The sequence below is a fragment of the Salmo salar genome, chromosome 24 (genome assembly GCF_965601325.2).
Source record: "Salmo salar chromosome 24, fSalSal1, whole genome shotgun sequence".
Lineage (NCBI taxonomy): Eukaryota > Metazoa > Chordata > Actinopteri > Salmoniformes > Salmonidae > Salmo > Salmo salar.
The window spans coordinates 25,214,651-25,235,349 of record NC_138314.1 but is presented as its reverse complement, the minus strand read 5'-3'; the positions used below and the strand labels follow the sequence as shown (position 1 = coordinate 25,235,349).

Sequence of the window (20,699 nt, the reverse complement as noted above, 5' to 3'; positions counted from 1 at the left end):
CATTAATTGGCCACACTTGATCTTAATGAGTGCTTGTTTCCTTTGAAATGGAGTCTGTTTGAATCATAGAGAATGATAGAGGCCACTATTGGCCAAAAGGCCGTATTGGCATAGGCAGCACCATTGAGGGGTTCTACTATTTTAATGTGATCAACTGGGTGAGACTTCAACTTCATTGTCTGATCCCTCCAGGTGACCCTGTTGGAGTCATGTCCAACTGGGGCATCAGGAGGGATAAGCCAATTGTGAATAAAATGGTCTTTAAATTGCCTCAATGGCGCTGCCCATGCAGTCAAAAAAACACGCCATGCTAGCTCCATCCTGGTGCTGCAGTGGACTAATTCCATGTAAAGAGAACAGAAGATTATAGGTTTGAATGTCACCGATGCTGTGTCACACTAAAAAATAAATGTGGTTACATGAATGCTTAAGGAAATTAATTTCCGTATGTTCCATCTGTGCTTGGAGTAAAAAGTTAACCCAAAATAAGCTAGCAGTGTTATTAAAAGTCGAATCATCCAGTGAAAGTTGTTAATAAAACCTCACAGGAAAACATTCAAGGAACCAGAGTAAAACGTTCTTAGAACCTCCCTGCAACATAAAAATAAACGTTCCCAGAACAAGCAAAATGTAAAAAAAAAAAGAACATTCCGTTTTACCAGTCAGGAAACGCATGGCTTTGTTCGCACATCTTCTGGGTATTGTTCACCATTAACCCCTGGGGATTCAGTTCACTCATAATTGCTGGACCTCAGATCACTGCATTTAACCCCCTCATTAACCACTCATTTGATTGTCAACGTGACAGTTCTCCTCCTGTGTTTTATGGTACTTTGTTTACTGTCAGAGAAGCGGTGTGTGGCAAAGATATGCAGGCAGCTCATTGTTCCAACCACCACATCTAATAATAGGAGTCTAGCACCCACTTGTGGCGGCAGGTTTCCACTGCACTATATTATGTGGTAGCAATTTAGACTGGGATAGTTCATTTTTCTAAAACTAGATCAGCTTTAAACATACACTATGTGACCAAAAGTATGTGTACATCTGCTTGTCGAACATCTCATTCCAAAATCATGGGCATTAGTATGGAGTCAGTCCCCCCTTTGCTGCTATAACAGCCTCCACTCTTCTGGGAAGGCTTTCCACTAGATGTTGTAACATTGATGCGGGGACTAGTTTCCATTCAGCCACAAGAGCATTAGTGAGGTCGGGCACTGATGTTGGGCGATTAGGCCTGGCTCGCAGTCGGCGTTCCAATTCACCCCAAAGGTGTTCAATAGGGTTGAGGTCAATGCTCTGTGCAGGTCAGCCAAGTTCTTCCACAACAATCTTGACAAACCACTTCTGTTTGGACCTCGCTTTGCTCACAGGGGCATTGTCATGCTGAAACAAGAAAGGGCCTTCCCCAAACTGTTGCCACACGGTTGGAAACACAGAATCATCTAGAATGTCATTGCATGCTGTAGCATTAAGATTTCCCTTCACTTGAATTAAGGGGCCTAGCCCAAACCATGAAAAACAGTCCCAGACCATTACTCCTCCTCCTCTACCAAACTTCACAGTTGGCACTATGCAGTCGGTCAGGTAGCCTTCTCCTGGCTTCCACCAAAACCAGATTCGTCCGTCGGACTGCCAGATGGTGAAGCGTGATTCATCACTTCAGAGAACGCTTTTCCACTGCTCCAGAGTCCAATGGCGGCGAGCTTTACACCACTCCAGCCGATGCTCGGCCATGAAAACCCATTTCATGAAGCTCCAGACGGACAAACAGTTCCGAACAGTGATGACGTTGCTTCCAGAGGCAGTTCGGAACTCGGTAGTGAGTGTTGCAACCGAGGACAGGTGGTTTTTATGCGCTTCAGGGCTCCCATTCTTTGAGCTTGTGTGGCCTACCACTTCGAGACTGAGCCATTGTTGCTCCTAGACGTTTCCACTTCACAATAACAGCACTTACAGTTGACCGGGGCAGCTCTAGCAGGGCAGAAATTTGACAAACTGACTTGTTGGAAAGGTAGCATCCTATGACGGTGCCACGTTGAAAGTCTGAGCTCTTCAGTAAGGCCATTCTACTGCCAATGTTTGTCTATGGAGATTGGATGTCCGGGTGCTCGATTTTATACACTTGTCAGCAATATAGTGTATCTTCGGTTCTCTCATGAGATCCAAGATAGTTGTTTGCATCATATCTAGTCTTTATTTTCCCCCCTCTCAATTTAAAATAGTCTTTCTTAAAATAGCCTATTCAATTGGTGATCATACACGGCAAACAAAGTATACAGAAAGACATGAACAGCATCAGTTTCAATGGCAATAAGATTTTTATTTAAACATTAAGGCAGTGTTTTTGTTTGTTTTTTTACACTGCTATCCACAAAGCTTGCTGGTGGGCATGTAGAATTAAACAGTGTGAATAGTTTTTCTGTAAATACCAACCTTGCAGCAAGCCACATAAATATTTACATCTCTTCAGTTCTATATACAATCCTGGCTATTATACAGTGGGCTATAATTATATATTTAAAAAATCATTACGCACAATACGGTTGATCAAGGTCAACGCCACCCCCCCTCCCAGCTGTGGACAATACAGGGGTCGTATCGGCCCTTCCATTCATTTGTTTTTCCTTCCTTTTGAATCATTCCTTTCATTACCAATGAAATGCTACCTATTAGCATGGAGAGTGTCATGACCATAATCAAAGCAAGCTGTGTAAGAACGAACAGAAATGAGTGAAAAGCATAAATCATTCAAATACACATCAGTACATTTAAAAACAACTGATTATTCTCGTTTCCTCTGCTATTTACTTAGCGAACACATCTGGATATGGTTTTTGTCTTCTTGTCACGTCAAACTTTACTGTCACTTTGCTCTCCCAATGACTTCATGAATAGTCAATTGATATACAAGTAAAGACACAAACTATCTTATAATACAAAGCTGGGGTTACCTTGTAGTTGGTTGGGTCCAGTTACAAACTTTTTATTTAGCTTCACCTTGACTGATTAGATCTGAACCATGACCAATATAATAGGTAGCCAGAGTAGAAACTTTATGTAATCCAGTGAAGAGGAAGAGGAAGGAGAGTGAAAGCTGTCCAACTGTTCCACATTCATTATTAACACGTCTCCATCATGACTAACTCAACTCCCTCTCAACTAGTGGACAGGATAACACACTGCAGTGCAGTCCCTCTAAACAAGTCACACTGAGAACAGCTGTGCTTCTCTGGCTTCAACAGTCAATACAAGCCATGGACACCATCATTAAAATGGACAAAAACTTAAATCACACAAATGTAACACTAACGTTTGGACTGTTTAAACCTCATTTGAATCAGGACCATGCCAGAATATAATAGGACTGAGGGTATGTTGCCTGTAAAAACAAATTGGGCAATGTTTATATGATCGCCTTTGAAACAGCACCATTTTTACATCTTTCTTCTTGGCATTCACCTTTTATATAGCTATTGCTTAGCCTGCAAGAGGACATTCAACTTTGACCATGTCGTTGCCCATTGTCATGGTAACCTGATGTGAAAGCAGCAAGTTCTACAATCCTCAGACAGAATACACTGCTTTTCATTTCTTAACATTCACAACAGTAAGTTAGCAGCTCCCATTGTAAATCATGTGTAAGTGACAGTGACAGTTAAGCGCTAAGGCTGTGACAGATTTGGACAAAAAAAAGACATCAAAAGAAGGACATTTCATCTGCTCTTGGTATCAACATTTCCCTGCATAAACACTTATAACCCTGGCATGTAGAAAAAAAAATATTTTAAAAAATGTGCGCGTCACTTGGTAACTACTACTGTATATGTAAAATGAATGGCACTTAACACTAGGAATCTTAGAACTGTACAAAATCGGGTCTAGATAAAAATGTGCGTCTGGCCTGGTGAGGCAGAGCTCCTCTTCCTCTAGACAGTAAAAGTTCCGAGGTCAGACCGTCACAACAGGCATTCCATCCTAGAGACGGACTTCCAGCAGGCCAGCCGGGGCTCACACTACAGCCACAGCCGGCACCACCATGGTCCAAGGGGCATAGAAACATAGATGGCTTTTATTTCTCACCTATTTAATGCAAGCACATTCCAACTCTAATGCCGGGAAATTTGCCCTAAAGCAGCTTTAAGGTTGGTCTCTACCCACACTAAGCGGACTAAGTAATGTTTCACTAGCTGTGATTGTCGCTTGAGTGCGGGAATACTAAATCATGTATGTGGCAAGACCAAAAGAAACAGATGTTAGAGGAGGAGGACACTTCTATTAGTAGGATTCTACACTCTTCTTCTTGAGTCCATTCTCACCTGCCCGAAACACACATTCTTAAAAATGCCATTGTGAACAGATTGACAACTAAGTGCTTAACATCCAAAAACAGTCTCAACAAACACATAGACATGATTCATATACAAAGAGTGAGAAAGTGTCACTTGTCTCTTAGTGCCATCCATCACACCCACAGTCCACTCTCTCTATTGGATGCCTGGAGACCATACGCCGCCACCGTCCTCCAATAAAATGTCAAATGTATGATGACATCATCAGCAATGGGCATCATGTATACCCTGTTAACCAATGATATAACCCTCCCACGTACCCCCCAAGATAAATCGTTGCAAATAAGAAACAATAACTGACACCATCAAAATTCACCATAAAAAGTACTAACGGTCTCAGCTCACTTTCAAACACAAGACTGGACTGACTTGATTTAAAAAGGAGAAAACTAAATAATAAACAAGGGAAAACAATGTGTTTTTTTCCCTCCTGTCCATCATCTGATAGTGGTAGAAATGCACCGTCCGTCTGCACAGTGTCCACTGTAATGTACTGTACTCTACTGCACTGTACTGTACTCCCACTGCACAATGACATGGGTCAGTGAAGGAGTCCACTTCCCTAGCAGACCTCTCCATGCAGAGCTCTGTGTGGTTAACTCCGTGTCCATGGGGTCATTGGCAGAAAGAATGAGAGATGGAGATGGTCAGTGGAGGCAGCAGGCTTCTCCAAGTTGAAGCCCTGCTCACAGAGCCCAGACAGAGTAGAGCAGGATTCCTGTACAACAGAGGACACATCCATCCTTGTCCAGGGCCAGTGAATCCATCAACAGGTCAGATTAAAACACATGAGCATCAGACTATGTGGCCGTATCAAGTCCCTTCCACAATCCGTAGAAGACACTAGAAACCTACACAAAAAAGTGAGTGAATTGATGTGTCTGTATTGATAAGGCCAGCAAGAGGGGGGAAAAGCAAGTAAAAAACAAGTGATTTGTCCTTTAGAGTAGTCCTGGAGTGAGTGTATACACACAAACACCAACACACACACACTCACTGAGCAGCAGTGTTTCAGCACACCACCATCAGCGCTTGAGATGCTCAGTCAGCAGTGTGAGATGGGAGGCTAAGAGGTCACTCCTTTCCTGGGTGGAGAGTGTAGAGTGGGGTGGAGAGTGTAGAGTGGGTTGGAGAGTGTAGAGTGGTGTGTGTGTGTGTGTGTGTCTGCAGCAGCCGTGGAGGTGGTTGATAGTTGGCAGGTGCTGTTCTGTTCCATGGCAGGGTCTCTCACTCGCTGTCATACAGGGTCTCTCACTCGCTGTCAGACAGGGTCTCTCACTCGCTGTCAGACAGGGTCTCTCACTCGCTGTCAGACAGGGTCTCTCACTCGCTGTCAGACAGGGTCTCGTACTGAGAACACAACAGGGGCTTAGGTTCCTCCTCCCAGGCCCGCCCCTGCCCCAGACCCTGGGCCCCTAGCTGGCCAGAGGAGGGGGATGGCGCTGACACCGGCATGCCACCGGGGAAACGCATGGTCAGGGGGTTACATGGGAAGGGAGTGGGGCCTGCAGGAGGAAGAACAGCAACAATACATCATTGAGTGCTGACCATGATGCCATGGGTAGCAGACTGCAGTAAACAGGGTTTAACGGTTCAGCTGAATATGAGCAGTGGGGGATGAGATGGTGTAGACGTGAGAGTTGCAGTATGGGCAGGGGGAGCAGTACCTGTGGAGGAGGGCCGGTCCTCCCAGACACGGTTGATGAGGGGCGTGCGGCGGTTGGCATCCCCCTCAGAGTGGACAGAGGACACAGAGGAGGGTCTCTCCCCCCCTGACAGGCCCGGCCCGGGGGATTTGGCCTTCCGCCCGTTAGAGCGCCCGCTACCCTTTGGCTTCCCCCCACCTGCAGCCAGAAGAAGGGTACAAAACACAGCCCTGTGGTTGATTGACCAATTCTATCCACATTTATCTACATACCAGGTTCCATTCATCTGAAGTTACAACTATGAGAAACTAGTCTAACAAATATTAATTAAGTAGCCTAAATACAATATTTCATTTGTTACACATACATTACGGCTTCATAATTGGAAATACTGCCTGCTCTGAACACCAGTACATACAATGCACAGAGACAATACCCCTACCCTGTAACTGAGTGGAGGCTTATGACAGAGGGAGATTTGTGGGGTAATATCACACCTTGTAGTGAGTAAGAGTCCTCGGTCCGTCCGTCAGCGAGAGGATTAGCGGCAGGCACACTGGCAGCCATGGAGTTAATAGCATTGGAGGAGGGAGGGCGCTCCTCAGCCTGGTCATCATACCTGCCCATCAGGGCCTTTCTGATAATGGCTTCCAGGCCTATGGTGTTACCGGATGCCTCAGGAGCCGGGTGGCTGCGGATACTTACAGGTCCTGGTAGGCAAGAGGGGACAGGGGGAGGTTAGAGAGGGTGAGAGGGACAGAACCAAGGCATTGAGTAGTGGGAGAGAGAGAGATACAAATAAATAGAGCAAGAAAGAGTCAAATAGAATTGAAATGGATGTAGCTAGGATGTAGCTACTGCTTTCCAGTCTCCTGTGAGTAGCCTAGCTGATGCACATGCCCTAAAGCTTCAGCCCGAAGCCTAGCTGTGTCTGCTAGGGGTTCATATGGGGCACATGGCCATATCTATACAAACTGGAGGAGAGCCTCTCTACTGTAACATGCTGATCTATACCACTACATATTCACCAGAGTTGGGGAGTAACTATTACATGTAATGGATAATTCTATATTTTTTAAATCATCCCTTACAAGCCAAAACATTGTAATCAGATCACAGAAACTTTTGAAAAACTAGATGATTACTTCTAGGATTATTTTTAAATTCAGAAAGGATGCTCGCGGGAAAAATCTTCCACCTTTCTGTTTTCTCAATGACATTCAATCCAGCATTGAAAAAAGGTGCACGTTTGTTCCGCCGGAGCGAGTCTGACCACAAGTCAGAGACTGATGACACACCAAATGCGTTTGATGGATCACAGGAAAAAAACAGGAATAGGCTTTAGTAGGCTACAGTCCAAGCTATGTCTTCTAAAACTATTTGGCTAATGTGTACTTCCATAATTCCAAGTCCTATTCTTGAAAATCAAGGGGTTCAATTAATTGGAATGACTGGCAACCTGACAGACTTTGGGTTTTAATGTAAAGAAATAACCTAATCATATTATTATCTGTAGTAGAAAGCAATGGGTTAGAAGAAGCCTACATAACCAACCCATAAAGTAAAATGCAACACTCATTTATGGGCCAGCTATGGTTTATCCTGCAACAGATGTCGTTCAATTGGTAATATACTGCTCAAAGAAATAAAGGGAACACTAAAATAACACATCATAGATCTGAATGAATGAAATAATCTTATTAAATACTTTTTTCTTTACATAGTTGAATGTGCTGACAACAAAATCACACAAAAATAATCAATGGAAATCCAATTTATCAACCCATGGAGGTCTGGATTTGGAGTCACACTCAAAATTAAAGTGGAAAACCACACTACAGGCTGATCCAACTTTGATGTAATGTCCTTAAAACAAGTCAAAATGAGGCTCAGTAGTGTGTGTGGCCTCCACGTGCCTGTATGACCTCCCTACAACACCTGGGCATGCTCCTGATGAGATGGTGGATGGTCTCCTGAGAGATCTCCTCCCAGACCTGGACTAAAGCATCCGCCAACTCCTGGACAGTCTGTGGTGTTGGTGGATGGAGTGAGACATGATGTCCCAGATGTGCTCAATTGGATTCAGGTCTGGGGAACGGGTGGGCCAGTCCATAGCATCAATGCCTTCCTCTTGCAGGAACTGCTGACACACTCCAGCCACATGAGGTCTAGCATTGTCTTGCATTAGGAGGAACCCAGGGCCAACCGCACCAGCATATGGTCTCACAAGGGGTCTGAGGATCTCATCTCGGTACCTAATGGCAGTCAGGCTACCTCTGGCGAGCACATGGAGGGCTGTGCGGCCCCCCAAAGAAATGCCACCCCACACCATGACTGACCCACCGCCAAACCGATCATGCTGGAGGATGTTGCAGGCAGCAGAATGTTCTCCACGGCGTTTCCAGACTCTGTCACGTCTGTCACGTGCTCAGTGTGAACCTGCTTTCATCTGTGAAGAGCACAGGGAGCCAGTGGCGAATTTGCCAATGTTGGTGTTCTCTGGCAAATGCCAAACGTCCTGCACGGTGTTGGGCTGTAAGCACAACCTCCACCTGTGGACGTCGGGCCCTCATACCACCCTCATGGAGTCTGTTTCTGACCGTTTGAGCAGACACATGCACATTTGTGGCCTGCTGGAGGTCATTTTGCAGGGCTCTGGCAGTGCTCCTCCTGCTCCCCCTTGCACAAAGGCGGAGGTAGCGGTCCTGCTGCTGGGTTGTTGCCCTCCTACGGCCTCCTCCACATCTCCTGATGTACTGGCCTGTCTCCTGGTAGCGCCTCCATGCTCTGGACACTACGCTGACAGACACAGCAAACCTTCTTGCCACAGCTCGCATTGATGTGCCATCCTGGAGGAGCTGCACTACCTGAGCCACTTGTGTGGGATATAGACTCCGTCTCATGCTACCACTAGAGTGAAAGCACCGCCAGCATTCAAAAGTGACCAAAACATCAGCCAGGAAGCATAGGAACTGAGAAGTGGTCTGTGGTCCCCACCTGCAGAACCACTCCTTTATTGGGGGTGTCTTGCTAATTGCCTATGATTTCCACCTGTTGTCTATTCCATTTGCACAACAGCATGTGAAATGTATTGTCAATCAGTGTTGCTTCCTAAGTGGACAGTTTGATTTCACAGAAGTGTGATTGACTTGGAGTTACATTGCGTTGTTTAAGTGTTCCCTTTATTTTTTTGAGCAGTGTATTATTTTATCTTATTTTAATGTCTTAAGGGGAAAGTAATTTAAAAGTAACAAAGTAATCCGATTACATTACTGAGTTTGGGTTATCCAAAAGTTATGTTACTGATAAACATTTTGGACATGTAACAAGTAACAGATTACATTTAGAAAGTAACCTACCCAACCCTGATCACATAACAGCAAATCTAGCTAGCACAGTCTACGGTGCAAAAATCCCAGAAAAACTAGGACTACTCTAAGCATGTTATACAACAGCATTGTGGTTGGGAGTAACACTAATCCACCTCTCACCGTAAATATCCCATGGTAATTAATCTCCATCTTACCTGCAGTGGTAGAGGCAGGCATGTTGAAAATCTCTGTTCCTGGCTGGCCAGCATCTGTAAATAGAAACCTCATATTTTTTAAAGCATATTCTCTTTGTCAATGAATATAGCATGTACAGTACTACAGTATCAGTGCTGTATGCGGTCACTGTGGGGGTGGGACTTACTGAAATCAGCGTCACTGCCGACCACGGTCATCTTCTTGATCATCTCCTGTTTCTTGGACTTGACAATGGCTGAGGTGCTCTCAGTGAGCTTGCTAAAGAAGGCTGGGGGCTGGGTGTTGGGAGGGGAGCGAGAGCCCATGCTGTGGGGAGACGTCCACGTCTGGTTAGCATCAGGAGAACTACTGTACTACACACAATAGAACATACAGCCCAACATGTTTACCAAGAGTTGTCTTGAAAACGTGTTAACAATAAGGAGTACATAACTGACATTGTGGGTTAGAGTGATTGAATGACTACTAGCTGTGTGAGGAAGGGAAGGAGTTAGGGTGAGACCTTACCCCTGCTCTCCCTGCTCGTTGGGGTAGGAGGCCCCTTGTGTCTCTGGTTCAGACATGGCTCCTGCAGGGGACACTGGCTCAATGCCGTCTGCAGACATACTGACAGGTGATGCCTTGGGCTGAGGAGACCTAGGACACACACACACTAATAAGCCACTGTGGTCTGAGTACAGTAGTTAATATTCAACTTCTACATTTCCACATGCTGGTAGATATATTGTACATAACATGCTGACCACACCGCTCGGTTTACGCCTGCGAGCGTTGCAAAATAAATCTACACACACACACGTTACTCAATCATTGCATCCAAAGTGCTCGCGCTAGTCAACGAGCCTCTGCCTAGCCAGGCGCTAACATAGAACCTCTCCCATCTCCTCGTTGGTTTTTAGGAGCATATACCCACGTGGGTGATTGAAAGATGAACTGAGGTCCACACTCCAGTCCAGTTGGTGGTGGTAATGCACCTTAATGTTGGTTGCCAACCGCCTTATAAAGTCCAATGAAGAAGAAGCCTGAAGGAGGAGAGATCACTAGAAACTAACTCGCGTTACCCTTTTATCTGTGGATTAATTGTCTGAGTAGAGGACCTTGTGCATTTCAGGTAAAATAACAACCCAATGCTTATATCACAAGACAAATTATCTACCAACAGCAAGCTAGCTAAATTGCCATGAATGTTTCATGCTTTTAGACCTGTCCCCAAATTAATATAGTTGGTTCAGATTAGTTTTGTTAATTCAACCTGCGTGTCTTGATCGTGTCTAGATGGACAAAATCAATATGTGCGTGTGAGTCAGCATGTAAGTAGACATATTGTACATAAAGTAACCTAACGTAGCAGGCGTAAAATATACACCTGACCGGGACACCCCACACTTTGCTCCTGATGAGAAAAAGGTGGAATGTTCTCTTCTGCACTGTTCAACCAATCTAATAAATGTGGAGGAGTTAAGATGCAATGTCGCCTTGTTAATATCCAGAAACAGAAGTCGCAGCACAGGCTCTCTCCCATTTCCCCTGAAAACCGGACGCATCCGATTGTGTCGACCCCGCTAAGGGTGTACATGAAGTAACAAACACTCCTGGGCCATACCCGTCTCGGGTACGTTCCCCTCCTGTCCCCTCTGGAGTGTAGCGAGGTCCCTGGCTAGACTCCTGGGAGGCAGGCAGGGCATGGGGAGCACTGAGGGGCCGGGTCAGGTCCAGGACTGGGTTGCTGTGGTAGGACTGCTGCTGGGCCTGTTGGCTCTGCCGGGTATAGTCCTTGGTGATCACTTCCTGTTACCCACACACAACATCACAGGTCCAGGTCAGACACACGACAGGCAGCAAGGAGGAAACCTACCTACTTCTAGTGACTTCTATACTCCCACATCCCCAACCCGTTCAGCAAGATCTTTACCTTCCACTTGTCAGCCCCCAAGAAAAGCTCCCCATTTAATTTCTACAGAAGACTTTGATCTGAGAAGAACTGTATTGAAATCATCCTTATCATGGTAAATGCAACACTGATATAATACAGTAAAATATAATCATTCTCTAAGATCAATATGAACACCATGTCATTAACTAGGAGGCTTACACTGATGTGCTGCGCCAGGGTGACCACCCTCTGGCTGCCTTTCATCAGGGGGGATTGCTGGCCCGGGGACAGCCTCTCCTCAGAGGGAGGCCGGTACGGACCGTGCTGCTCCATGGGCATCATCTTCTGTTGAGCTGAGGGTCCAGGACACAGCCCAACACACACACAAGCACACACACAGATTGCACACACAGGAGTGGAGCCATACAGAGCACGAGTGAGCGCGCGCACACACACAGACAGACAGATTGCACACACACAGACAGACAGATTGACACACACATTAAGCAGCACCACCAGGTACACAGACACACACAGAGGGGACAAAGAAGGCAGAAATTCAGTTGCTTGGGCCAGTTTGAATAGAGGCAGCTTACAGGCAGAGCTTGTTATAAAATAAACAAAAACAAATGCATCATAAAAAAATGTATTGTTTTCAAAACAAGTCCATTGTGCACAGCTGACGTTGTGCTCGGTAAACATTGCGTGACATCTGCTGTGTATAAGAGTGCAACGGCAGTTTCCCTTCTGCAGAAATCCTGTCTCTACTATGTGTTGTCACACATGGATTTGGATTTGACAATCTACTTTAGATCACTATTGACTTATTTCCATATTGCACTCTACTCAAAGGAGAGACGTACAAATCTCAAACCCAAAAAATCTGACGAAGAAGCTAGGCGGTGACATAAAATGGTCTTTAAATTGATGCGCTTCGAAGAAATGGCGCCAAATTTAAGGACCACCGGACACTGCTGCTGCTTTTCACTCTATATTTATGATATAGGCCTAGATTTCAGCAGATCAAATGGGTTTCCTGCCACAACTCCTTTAAAAAGTGTGTATGCGGTAGTATAGTACCAGTTAAAATGGACCAGGACGTTCTCAGACAGCCCTAGTGTGTCGTTAAGGTTCATTGAGGAACTATTTTGAGGTCATTCTCCCAGGGGGCTTTAGGGAGTGCCCTAAGCCAATTTGACTAATCTCTGACTTTCATTACAGAAACTGTGTGCAATGCGCATACAGTGTGTGTTGTGCTCTGGAAATGTTCTGCACCAGAGCATTCATCTTTGGAGCAGATGATGTATGTCAGTCCACCCCTGGAGGGCAGCATAGTTCCCTGGAGTCCCACTGTGTTGAAAACACTCATCTGTTCTATTGCTAGAGCTTAGGAACAACATGACACTCTCTCTTCGGCTGGCAGTTGCTACCATCTCTCAGAAAATAATGTCTCCGGTCCATTTGAAATCCAGCTTTATAGTGGACTACTGTCTTCTCTCTGTAGCATTGTGAATCTATGGTCTAGCCTTTTCCTAATGGATAATACTGAACATGCAACAGTATATAAATATATCACAGTCTGTTATACCACAATACTTCTCTGAGCTTTGCATGCACACACTTGCCCTATATGCATGTCAGAAATATTGATGTGGCACATAGCTTAACAAGTGGAAAAACAAGAAAACAAGATCAACATTTTTTGTGATGGGAAAAGTCTGAGGTTTTGTTGAGAGGTGTGCGTTGAGTGGTTTACATGTGGAAAAATCTGCATAAATTACAGTGAGGCATAATAAGGGCATGCAGATACTTTGTGGCCTGAAGCTGCAGCACCCCCCTCCACCCTGGATCATTTTTTGGGTCTCACCACCACCCCTCAAGCCCTCTCCCTGCCCCCCACGTCGACCCCCCTCCAGTGGAAGAGCAACACTATCTGGAGCCCCAGGGAGGGTCTGTCTGGTGGCTGGTGGGGCTTTAGGCTGGTGATGCACTCTGGCAGGCTCGCCTGGACATTTCCTACTACACGACTCACACTGGTTTATATTTAGAGAAGCCGACTGTCACAAACCATAAAAGAAAGCTTATGTCATTTAGGTAATCTATCTAGCAATATTCTGCCTTACTTCCTCCACATTTTAGGTTTTGTGAGGTGAGTCTTTAAGGAAGGTGTCATTACTAACTATTAATCAAATATTAACAGAATTACTACAATCCTAATAAGCATACCAACATTACATCTCATAGATTAGTTTCTAATCTGGAACACTACAGGTGAACTACGTCTGCAATATGGGGGGGTGCCACATGGAAGACCGTCATGTCCTGAAATGAAAATAAGAAGCAGCAAAGGATGTTATGCTTAAATTTTCAATGAATGATACCTTAAAGGGCACCTAGGATCTTTCTCTTCAAGGAAATACCAATTGAGTTCTGTATTTTTGCCATAATAATGGTCAATACATAGTAATTTAATAAAAACGAGCTGGATAATTTGATTTATCCAGCGCGTCAGCCATTTTCATCTCCTTAATATTCTGTCCATATCTAGTAAGTCAGCTCCAGTTTCTGCTTTTTCTTCTGAATGTCAAAACGTGTTAAATAATAATATTAGATGTTCAAGTTTGGATCTTTTTTTTCTTTTCCAGAGGTCACCTTTGGTGGTCTTCAAGTACCCACATTTAACAAACAAATGACATAGTTCTAAGTTACATGGAAAAAAAGCTAAAATAGTATAGTGTTTGTGAAAAAAAACGAAAACATAACATGTAAAAATGAATTGGACTGATTTGATAATGCCAACCACCACAACGTGCAATATGCCACAGACGAACGGGGGGAGGGTCTGGGTGATGAGGGGACCCTGGGATCCAGAGCGTCTTACCATCACTGGCGCTGTTGGCCACGAGCGAGCCCGTCTCTGGCATCCCCGTTTCACAAGAAATTTGACGCATGATAATCGCGTTTATGAAGTTGGCCGCAGTCATGGTGGTCTTACCGAGTGATCGGAGCTCTTGTTCCTGAACGGACATCGGTTTGTTTTGAGTCTTTTCCCTACTAGGCGTGCCACTTTCTCCGCGGCCAACATGGTTATCCAACTGGGGGGTCAGCAGGTGAGGTGGGGGCCGGCCTGAGTGGTGAGAGGCTGCAGAGCCCTGGGGGTAGGGCACGGGGTAACCCCCTTGGTTAGGGCTGGCCAGCTTGGGGTCAGATTTGCTGGAGGATATAGAGGGCCCATGTTGGTCTTGGGTGTGTTTAGGAAGGCCTCCCCTGCTCTTGCCACCATCCCGGCCCATTTCCTTGGGGTCCATGCTTGGTGGGTAGCCCTCAGTAGGCATCCCGGTCCTCTGGAGGTGGCTGTAGCCTGGGTAGCGATTGGAGCCTGGCATGGACCTGGGAGAGGTAAACCAATCACTAAAACAGTCAGTGAACATGCCAACCACAGATGAACCCCCAATACAGTCTGCACATCATATTCAGTGAACCAAGGCACGTACTGTAGGAGACACTTAGCCATTTATCCGACATGTTACTGTACAGCTTACCTTAGCACAGAAGGGTTGTTGTGGTCACTGACAGGCAGACTCTTGCCCCCAGTGTTGTGCAGGACGCTGGGCCTCTGCTGGACACTGTCCTGAGTACGAGGGGACACCGGGGAGTGCTGGTGGCTGTAGCCGGAGTGGGAGGAGGGCCTGACACTGCTGCTACCACCGGAGCTGTGCTCTGTGCCTGAGTGATGGAACAGAGGGAAAACAGTACTCACATTACACACTGCACAGAGTAACATCTTTCATCTCATAGAACAGCAGAATACACATCACATACAGACCATGTGCTGTAAATACGCTACTATAATGGTAATAACATAACAGCGTAATAATGTAATAGCAGAGTGTGTCTAGATCTTTACACACCTGGTCTCCAGATGGGGGCATGTTCCACGTTGCCATGAGAGATCCCCTTCTCTCTGTCCCGGTCCCGCTCTCTCTCCCGCTCTCTGTCTCGCTGTCTCTCACGATCCCGCTCTCTCTCCTGCTCTCGGTCTCTCTCTCTCTCGCGGTCTCTCTCTCTCTCGCGGTCTCTCTCTCTCTCGCGGTCCCTCTCGCGGTCCCTCTCTCGTTCGCGGTCAGTAGATGGTGTGCCGTGCTGCTTGCTCATGTGTTGGGGCCCAACTACAGCAAAGGAGAGACACAAACAAAACACACACAGATGAGTCAGTCACACAGCAACCTTTTCAAACACAGACAACTCCTCTGTTCCCAGGCCGCTGGCTGGTGTGTAGAGTACAGTACAGTCCAGTCAGTACCTGGTGAGATGGGGGAGGTGTTGTAAGGCCGGCTGGGGAAGCCTCCCTGGCCCCCGGGGATGTAAGTGATGCGGTCCATGGGGGAGCCGGAAGACCCTGCAGAGGGAGGGACTAGGACAGGTAAGTGTGGCACCTGAGACAGATCGATGATCCCTGGGGAAGAGAAGGCAAGAAGAACACTAGTCAAAACTACATTACACTACAACTGTCCAGCTAGGTCTGTGTGCGCGTTCTGTGTGCGTGTGTTTGCACTGTGACAAGAGTGAGGCTTACCGCGTGGGGCAGCAGAGTAGGGCATTTGGAGGGGCTGGTCCCGTGGCGAGAGCCCCCTCAGCAGGTCTGAGCGCTGGGCAGCCATAGCGGCAGCTGCAGGCCACTGGTGCATCTGCTGGGAGGTGATGTAGTCGTTGAGCAGCGTCTGGCGGTTCTCCAGGGCTGCCGTGTCGGGGAAGCCCCGGATCAGGTAGGGGTAGGGGTGAGGGTAGCCAGGGTTAGGGGCCAGGTGGCGAGGCAGGTAGTAGGCTGATAAATGGGGAGGAAGACAAAGAGATGCCATCATATTGTGCCATCATTTCAAGTCCCATAATCCCTCCCCTAAACCACATCCTTTCAACAGACAGAAAGAGGAGTTATTTAAGGAGCTCCTCTGTAGTGTACTGTACAGTGGACACAAGAATGGACCAGCCGTGTACTATGTACCTGGGTCGATGGGGATGCCCTGACGCAGGGAGGCAGGATCAAAGGATAGGGGGATCTGTCCTCGGTACACGTCGGCCCCCAGACCCTGCAGCAGACGCTCGTACGACGCCAGGGACGCCTGTTGTTGTTGGGCCTGCTGCTCGGCAACGCCCGGCAGGGGTGACTTGCCGGAGCTCATCTCCCGAGGGGTGGGTGTGGCCTTGCGCTCCTGAGGCTGGTTCTTATTGGAGCCTGGACCACACAGAGAGGAGAGATGGGAGAGAGCAGGATGCTTTAGAAAACACACACTGTGGCCTTCATATTAGGTATGTAAACACTTGGGGAGAGCAACTCAACCCAGGGCAAAAAACTATCAATGCATCTCAATCAGACAAGCTAGGAACAGACAGGAAGGAATGTTTAAACTTTTTAACGTTGGGATCCTTAATGTAAAGAAAAATCCCTAACTGAAAATCTTAGTTTCCCCCCCACAAAACTAAAATCTCAGTGCAGTTATCACAAAACATATCATATTTTTTGCGTATAGCTTAACTCGTCAATAGGCTTTAAAGTCCTGGGGAAAATGGTGTAATTTAAATAAATCCAGAGGAAGAGGTGAACTTTAGGCTACTTTGGTGAATTTGTGAGGCATGCAAGACAAGACATTGCGAGATACAGATTACCAAGACATTCTTTCTGCCTGCCCCCTCCTCTCTCTCCCTCACGCTGGCTCGCCTGCTCGTGCTCGTCATTAATTACATTTACATTTTAGCCATTTAGCAGACACTCTTATCCAGAGCGACTTACAGTAGTGAATGCATACATTTCATAATTTTATTTTCCGTACTGGTCCCCCGTGGGAATTGAACCCACAACCCTGGCGTTGCAAACACCATGCTCTACCAACAGAGCCACACGGGACCATTAACCACCATTAATGATGCGAGTGTGTGTTCAGTCTTCAGTCTGTTACATGTAAAATATCCTAGCCTATATATTGATGATAGGCCCTGCTTTACTGAAGTTGCGAGACATTACAGGCCACAAAATGGTAAGATAAAGCATTCCATTGCGAGATACAGCTTTTGATTGCCGATAAATAGGCCTAGTGCACGGTTGTGACTGTCTGCCTGGTGACTGACCTACCTATACTGATAGATAGACCTAGTGCACGGTTGTGACTGTCTGCCTGGTGACTGACCTACCTATACTGATAGATAGACCTAGTGCACGGTTGTGACTGTCTGCCTGGTGACTGACCTACCTATACTGATAGATAGACCTAGTGCACGGTTGTGACTGTCTGCCTGGTGACTGACCTACCTATATTGATAGATAGACCTAGTGCACGGTTGTGACTGTCTGCCTGGTGACTGACCTACCTATACTGATAAATAGGCCTAGTGCACGGTTGTGACTGTCTGCCTGGTGACTGACCTACCTATACTGATAGATAGACCTAGTGCACGGTTGTGACTGTCTGCCTGGTGACTGACCTACCTATACTGATAGATAGACCTAGTGCACGGTTGTGACTGTCTGCCTGGTGACTGACCTACCTATACTGATAGATAGACCTAGTGCACGGTTGTGACTGTCTGCCTGGTGACTGACCTACCTATACTGATAGATAGACCTAGTGCACGGTTGTGACTGTCTGCCTGGTGACTGACCTACCTATACTGATAAATAGACCTAGTGCACGGTTGTGACTGTCTGCCTGGTGACTGACCTGCCTATACTGATAGATAGACCTAGTGCACGGTTGTGACTGTCTGCCTGGTGACTGACCTACCTATACTGATAAATAGACCTAGTGCACGGTTGTGACTGTCTGCCTGGTGACTGACCTGCCTATACTGATAGATAGACCTAGTGCACGGTTGTGACTGTCTGCCTGGTGACTGACCTACCTATACTGATAAATAGGCCTAGTGCACGGTTGTGACTGTCTGCTTGGTGACTGACCTACCTATACTGATAGATAGACCTAGTGCACGGTTGTGACTGTCTGCCTGGTGACTGACCTACCTATACTGATAAATAGGCCTAGTGCACGGTTGTGACTGTCTGCCTGGTGACTGACCTACCTATACTGATAGACCTAGTGCACGGTTGTGACCGTCTGCCTGGTGACTGACCTGCCTATACTGATAGATAGACCTAGTGCACGGTTGTGACCGTCTGCCTGGTGACTGACCTACCTATACTGATAGATAGACCTAGTGCACGGTTGTGACTGTCTGCCTGGTGACTGACCTACCTATACTGATAGATAGGCCTAATGCACGGTTGTGACCGTCTGCCTGGTGACTGACCTGCCTATACTGATAGATAGACCTAGTGCACGGTTGTGACCGTCTGCCTGGTGACTGACCTACCTATACTGATAGATAGACCTAGTGCACGGTTGTGACTGTCTGCCTGGTGACCAAACTACTTATATTGTGCCCCTCCCCTCTCTCTCCGCCCCTCGCTAGCTCGCTGTAAAAGATGTGAGTGTTTGTGTTCTCAGAAGTACGGAAACTAATCAGTCTCCTTCATTCCAAAAATACTCAATCTTAGGGAGTTTATCTTTACACTCAGAAATGGGACTCGACACCGGGAGTCGAGGAATCAATTATTTTGGAGTCAACATCTCCATCATTGCTAACAGTTGGAAAAATGTCAGAGAAAAGCAAGTGACAGCAGCGAAGTCCTGTATGGCAATACTTTGAGAAGTTAAATGAGAAGGAAATGCAACACTTAACCATCTGAAAGGGAGACAAAACTGTTGCTGGCAGCTGCATTGTGAATTCACAACAGAAAACCGATAATAAAATGGCTGTTTAAACTTTGAGAAAATGTTTCCATTTGTCACATCCCTATAACAGTGTACAGTCAGGTCTGAGTGTGTGACATACCTTCATGCTGCCGCTGGCCTGACAGGGGGGATCCTCGGTGAGAAGGTCCAGGGTAGGGAGCCCTTATGCCGCCCTTGTGTTCCTCGTAGCCCACAGGGCTGTGGTGAGCCTTACCACCCTGCTCACCCCCCATTGCCAGGGGCGAGGATCGAGCCATGGAGCTGGCCGTGTTGACCACAGTGCTGGGACGGCCCTTAGGACCCTCCTCGTAGCGGCCCCGCTGCTCGGGTCCCCGCATCTCCAGGTGGGAGGGCATGCCGTAGTGGGAGCGTGGGGAGCTGGCGATGATGGAACGAACGTCGTGCCCCTTCCTTGAGCCACCCTGCTCCTGCTTCATAGGAGCGCCCTGAAAAAAAGAATGAAAAATACTCAATCTTTCTACCAACAATAGTGACTTTTGTTGCTTTTTTATTTTCCTGAAGCACTGTGCACTGACACGCAGTGCATCTACAGTGTGGCATTCCACTCACCTGTGCTATGACGCCCTCTTTGCCAGCCTTGGGCATCATCATGCCTTCGGGCATCAGTCGAAGCTCCTCTCTGGGGATGAGGTGGATGGATCGGCCCCCCTCCTTCACTGTGGGCACAATGGCCTCTCGACCCTTCATGGGTTCAGACATCTGGCTAGTCCCTCGGGACGGGGAGCCCTCTCTCTTCATCTGCTTGGCCTCCCGCCTCATGTAGCCATCCTGGATGTCTAGGTGACGGGGGATACCTGGGGGGAGGAGAGGAGGAACAATCACACAGGAGTTACAAACTTCACGAGCCATTGTGCAACTAGGTGAGGTGACCATACCCTGATGGAATAAAAGAGTGGGTCTATTTGTTTACCCTGTGAAATGGAACCACGGATGTGGTGGGTTGGGTGTGGGTTGTCTCTCTCGTGAGATATGGCTCTGCCTATCAGACCTGAAGTAGGGGTCGAAGTGAAGAAAGAATAGCATTGGTTACCTCATTGTAGTCTACATAAAGTACATGCTAGAGCTGTTAGAAGGTAGCCGACTCCTAAACTTACCCTCACAGTTAGCTGCAGACAGTGTCTCCCTCATGGGCAACCCCCTGACATCATAGGGGCGCTTCAGCCCCAAGATCTCCCCAGGCTGGCCCCGGCCGTCATCTTTAGGGTTCTGAGAGGGTGGGCCTGAGGAGAACACACCACAAATAACTGTCAACAGAAGAACAGGGATAGTCCACCTAGAAATACCAAGCATCAGAGGGCATTGAGGGGTGGTTTTTACTCTTCAGAAAGTCATACCCTTCAACTTATTCCACATTTTGTTGTGTTACAGCCTGAATTCAAAATGGATTCAATAGATTTTCTTCTCACCCACCTACACACAACACCCCATAATGAAAACGTATTGAAAATTACAGAAATATCTCAATTACATAAGTATTCACACCACTGAGTCAAAAC

General features: G+C 46.8%; 1 protein-coding gene across 12 annotated transcripts in view; it reads right to left on the bottom strand.

Annotated features, from left to right (window-relative positions):
- Positions 1–2,302: 2,302 nt before the first annotated feature.
- ncor2 (nuclear receptor corepressor 2) overlaps positions 2,303–20,699 on the bottom strand; it is a 198,116-nt gene continuing 179,719 nt past the window's right edge. For 9 of the 12 annotated variants that reach the window (XM_045707178.2, XM_045707173.2, XM_045707176.2 and 6 more), the window contains 18 exons: positions 20,298–20,423; positions 20,114–20,191; positions 19,753–19,997; positions 19,283–19,628; positions 16,401–16,631; positions 15,975–16,223; positions 15,702–15,854; positions 15,310–15,567; positions 14,941–15,124; positions 14,280–14,788; positions 11,618–11,751; positions 11,129–11,313; positions 10,033–10,161; positions 9,692–9,831; positions 9,525–9,578; positions 6,496–6,708; positions 6,020–6,196; positions 2,303–5,857 (listed from right to left, as the gene is read on the bottom strand). In XM_045707178.2, the coding sequence (XP_045563134.2) occupies positions 5,676–5,857; positions 6,020–6,196; positions 6,496–6,708; positions 9,525–9,578; positions 9,692–9,831; positions 10,033–10,161; positions 11,129–11,313; positions 11,618–11,751; positions 14,280–14,788; positions 14,941–15,124; positions 15,310–15,567; positions 15,702–15,854; positions 15,975–16,223; positions 16,401–16,631; positions 19,283–19,628; positions 19,753–19,997; positions 20,114–20,191; positions 20,298–20,423 (3,593 nt within the window). In that variant the 3' untranslated portion in view covers positions 2,303–5,675. The remainder of the gene's footprint in view (positions 5,858–6,019; positions 6,197–6,495; positions 6,709–9,524; positions 9,579–9,691; positions 9,832–10,032; positions 10,162–11,128; positions 11,314–11,617; positions 11,752–14,279; positions 14,789–14,940; positions 15,125–15,309; positions 15,568–15,701; positions 15,855–15,974; positions 16,224–16,400; positions 16,632–19,282; positions 19,629–19,752; positions 19,998–20,113; positions 20,192–20,297; positions 20,424–20,699) is intronic. The other 3 variants (XM_082968599.1, XM_082968600.1, XM_045707180.2) reach the window with 2 other exon arrangements.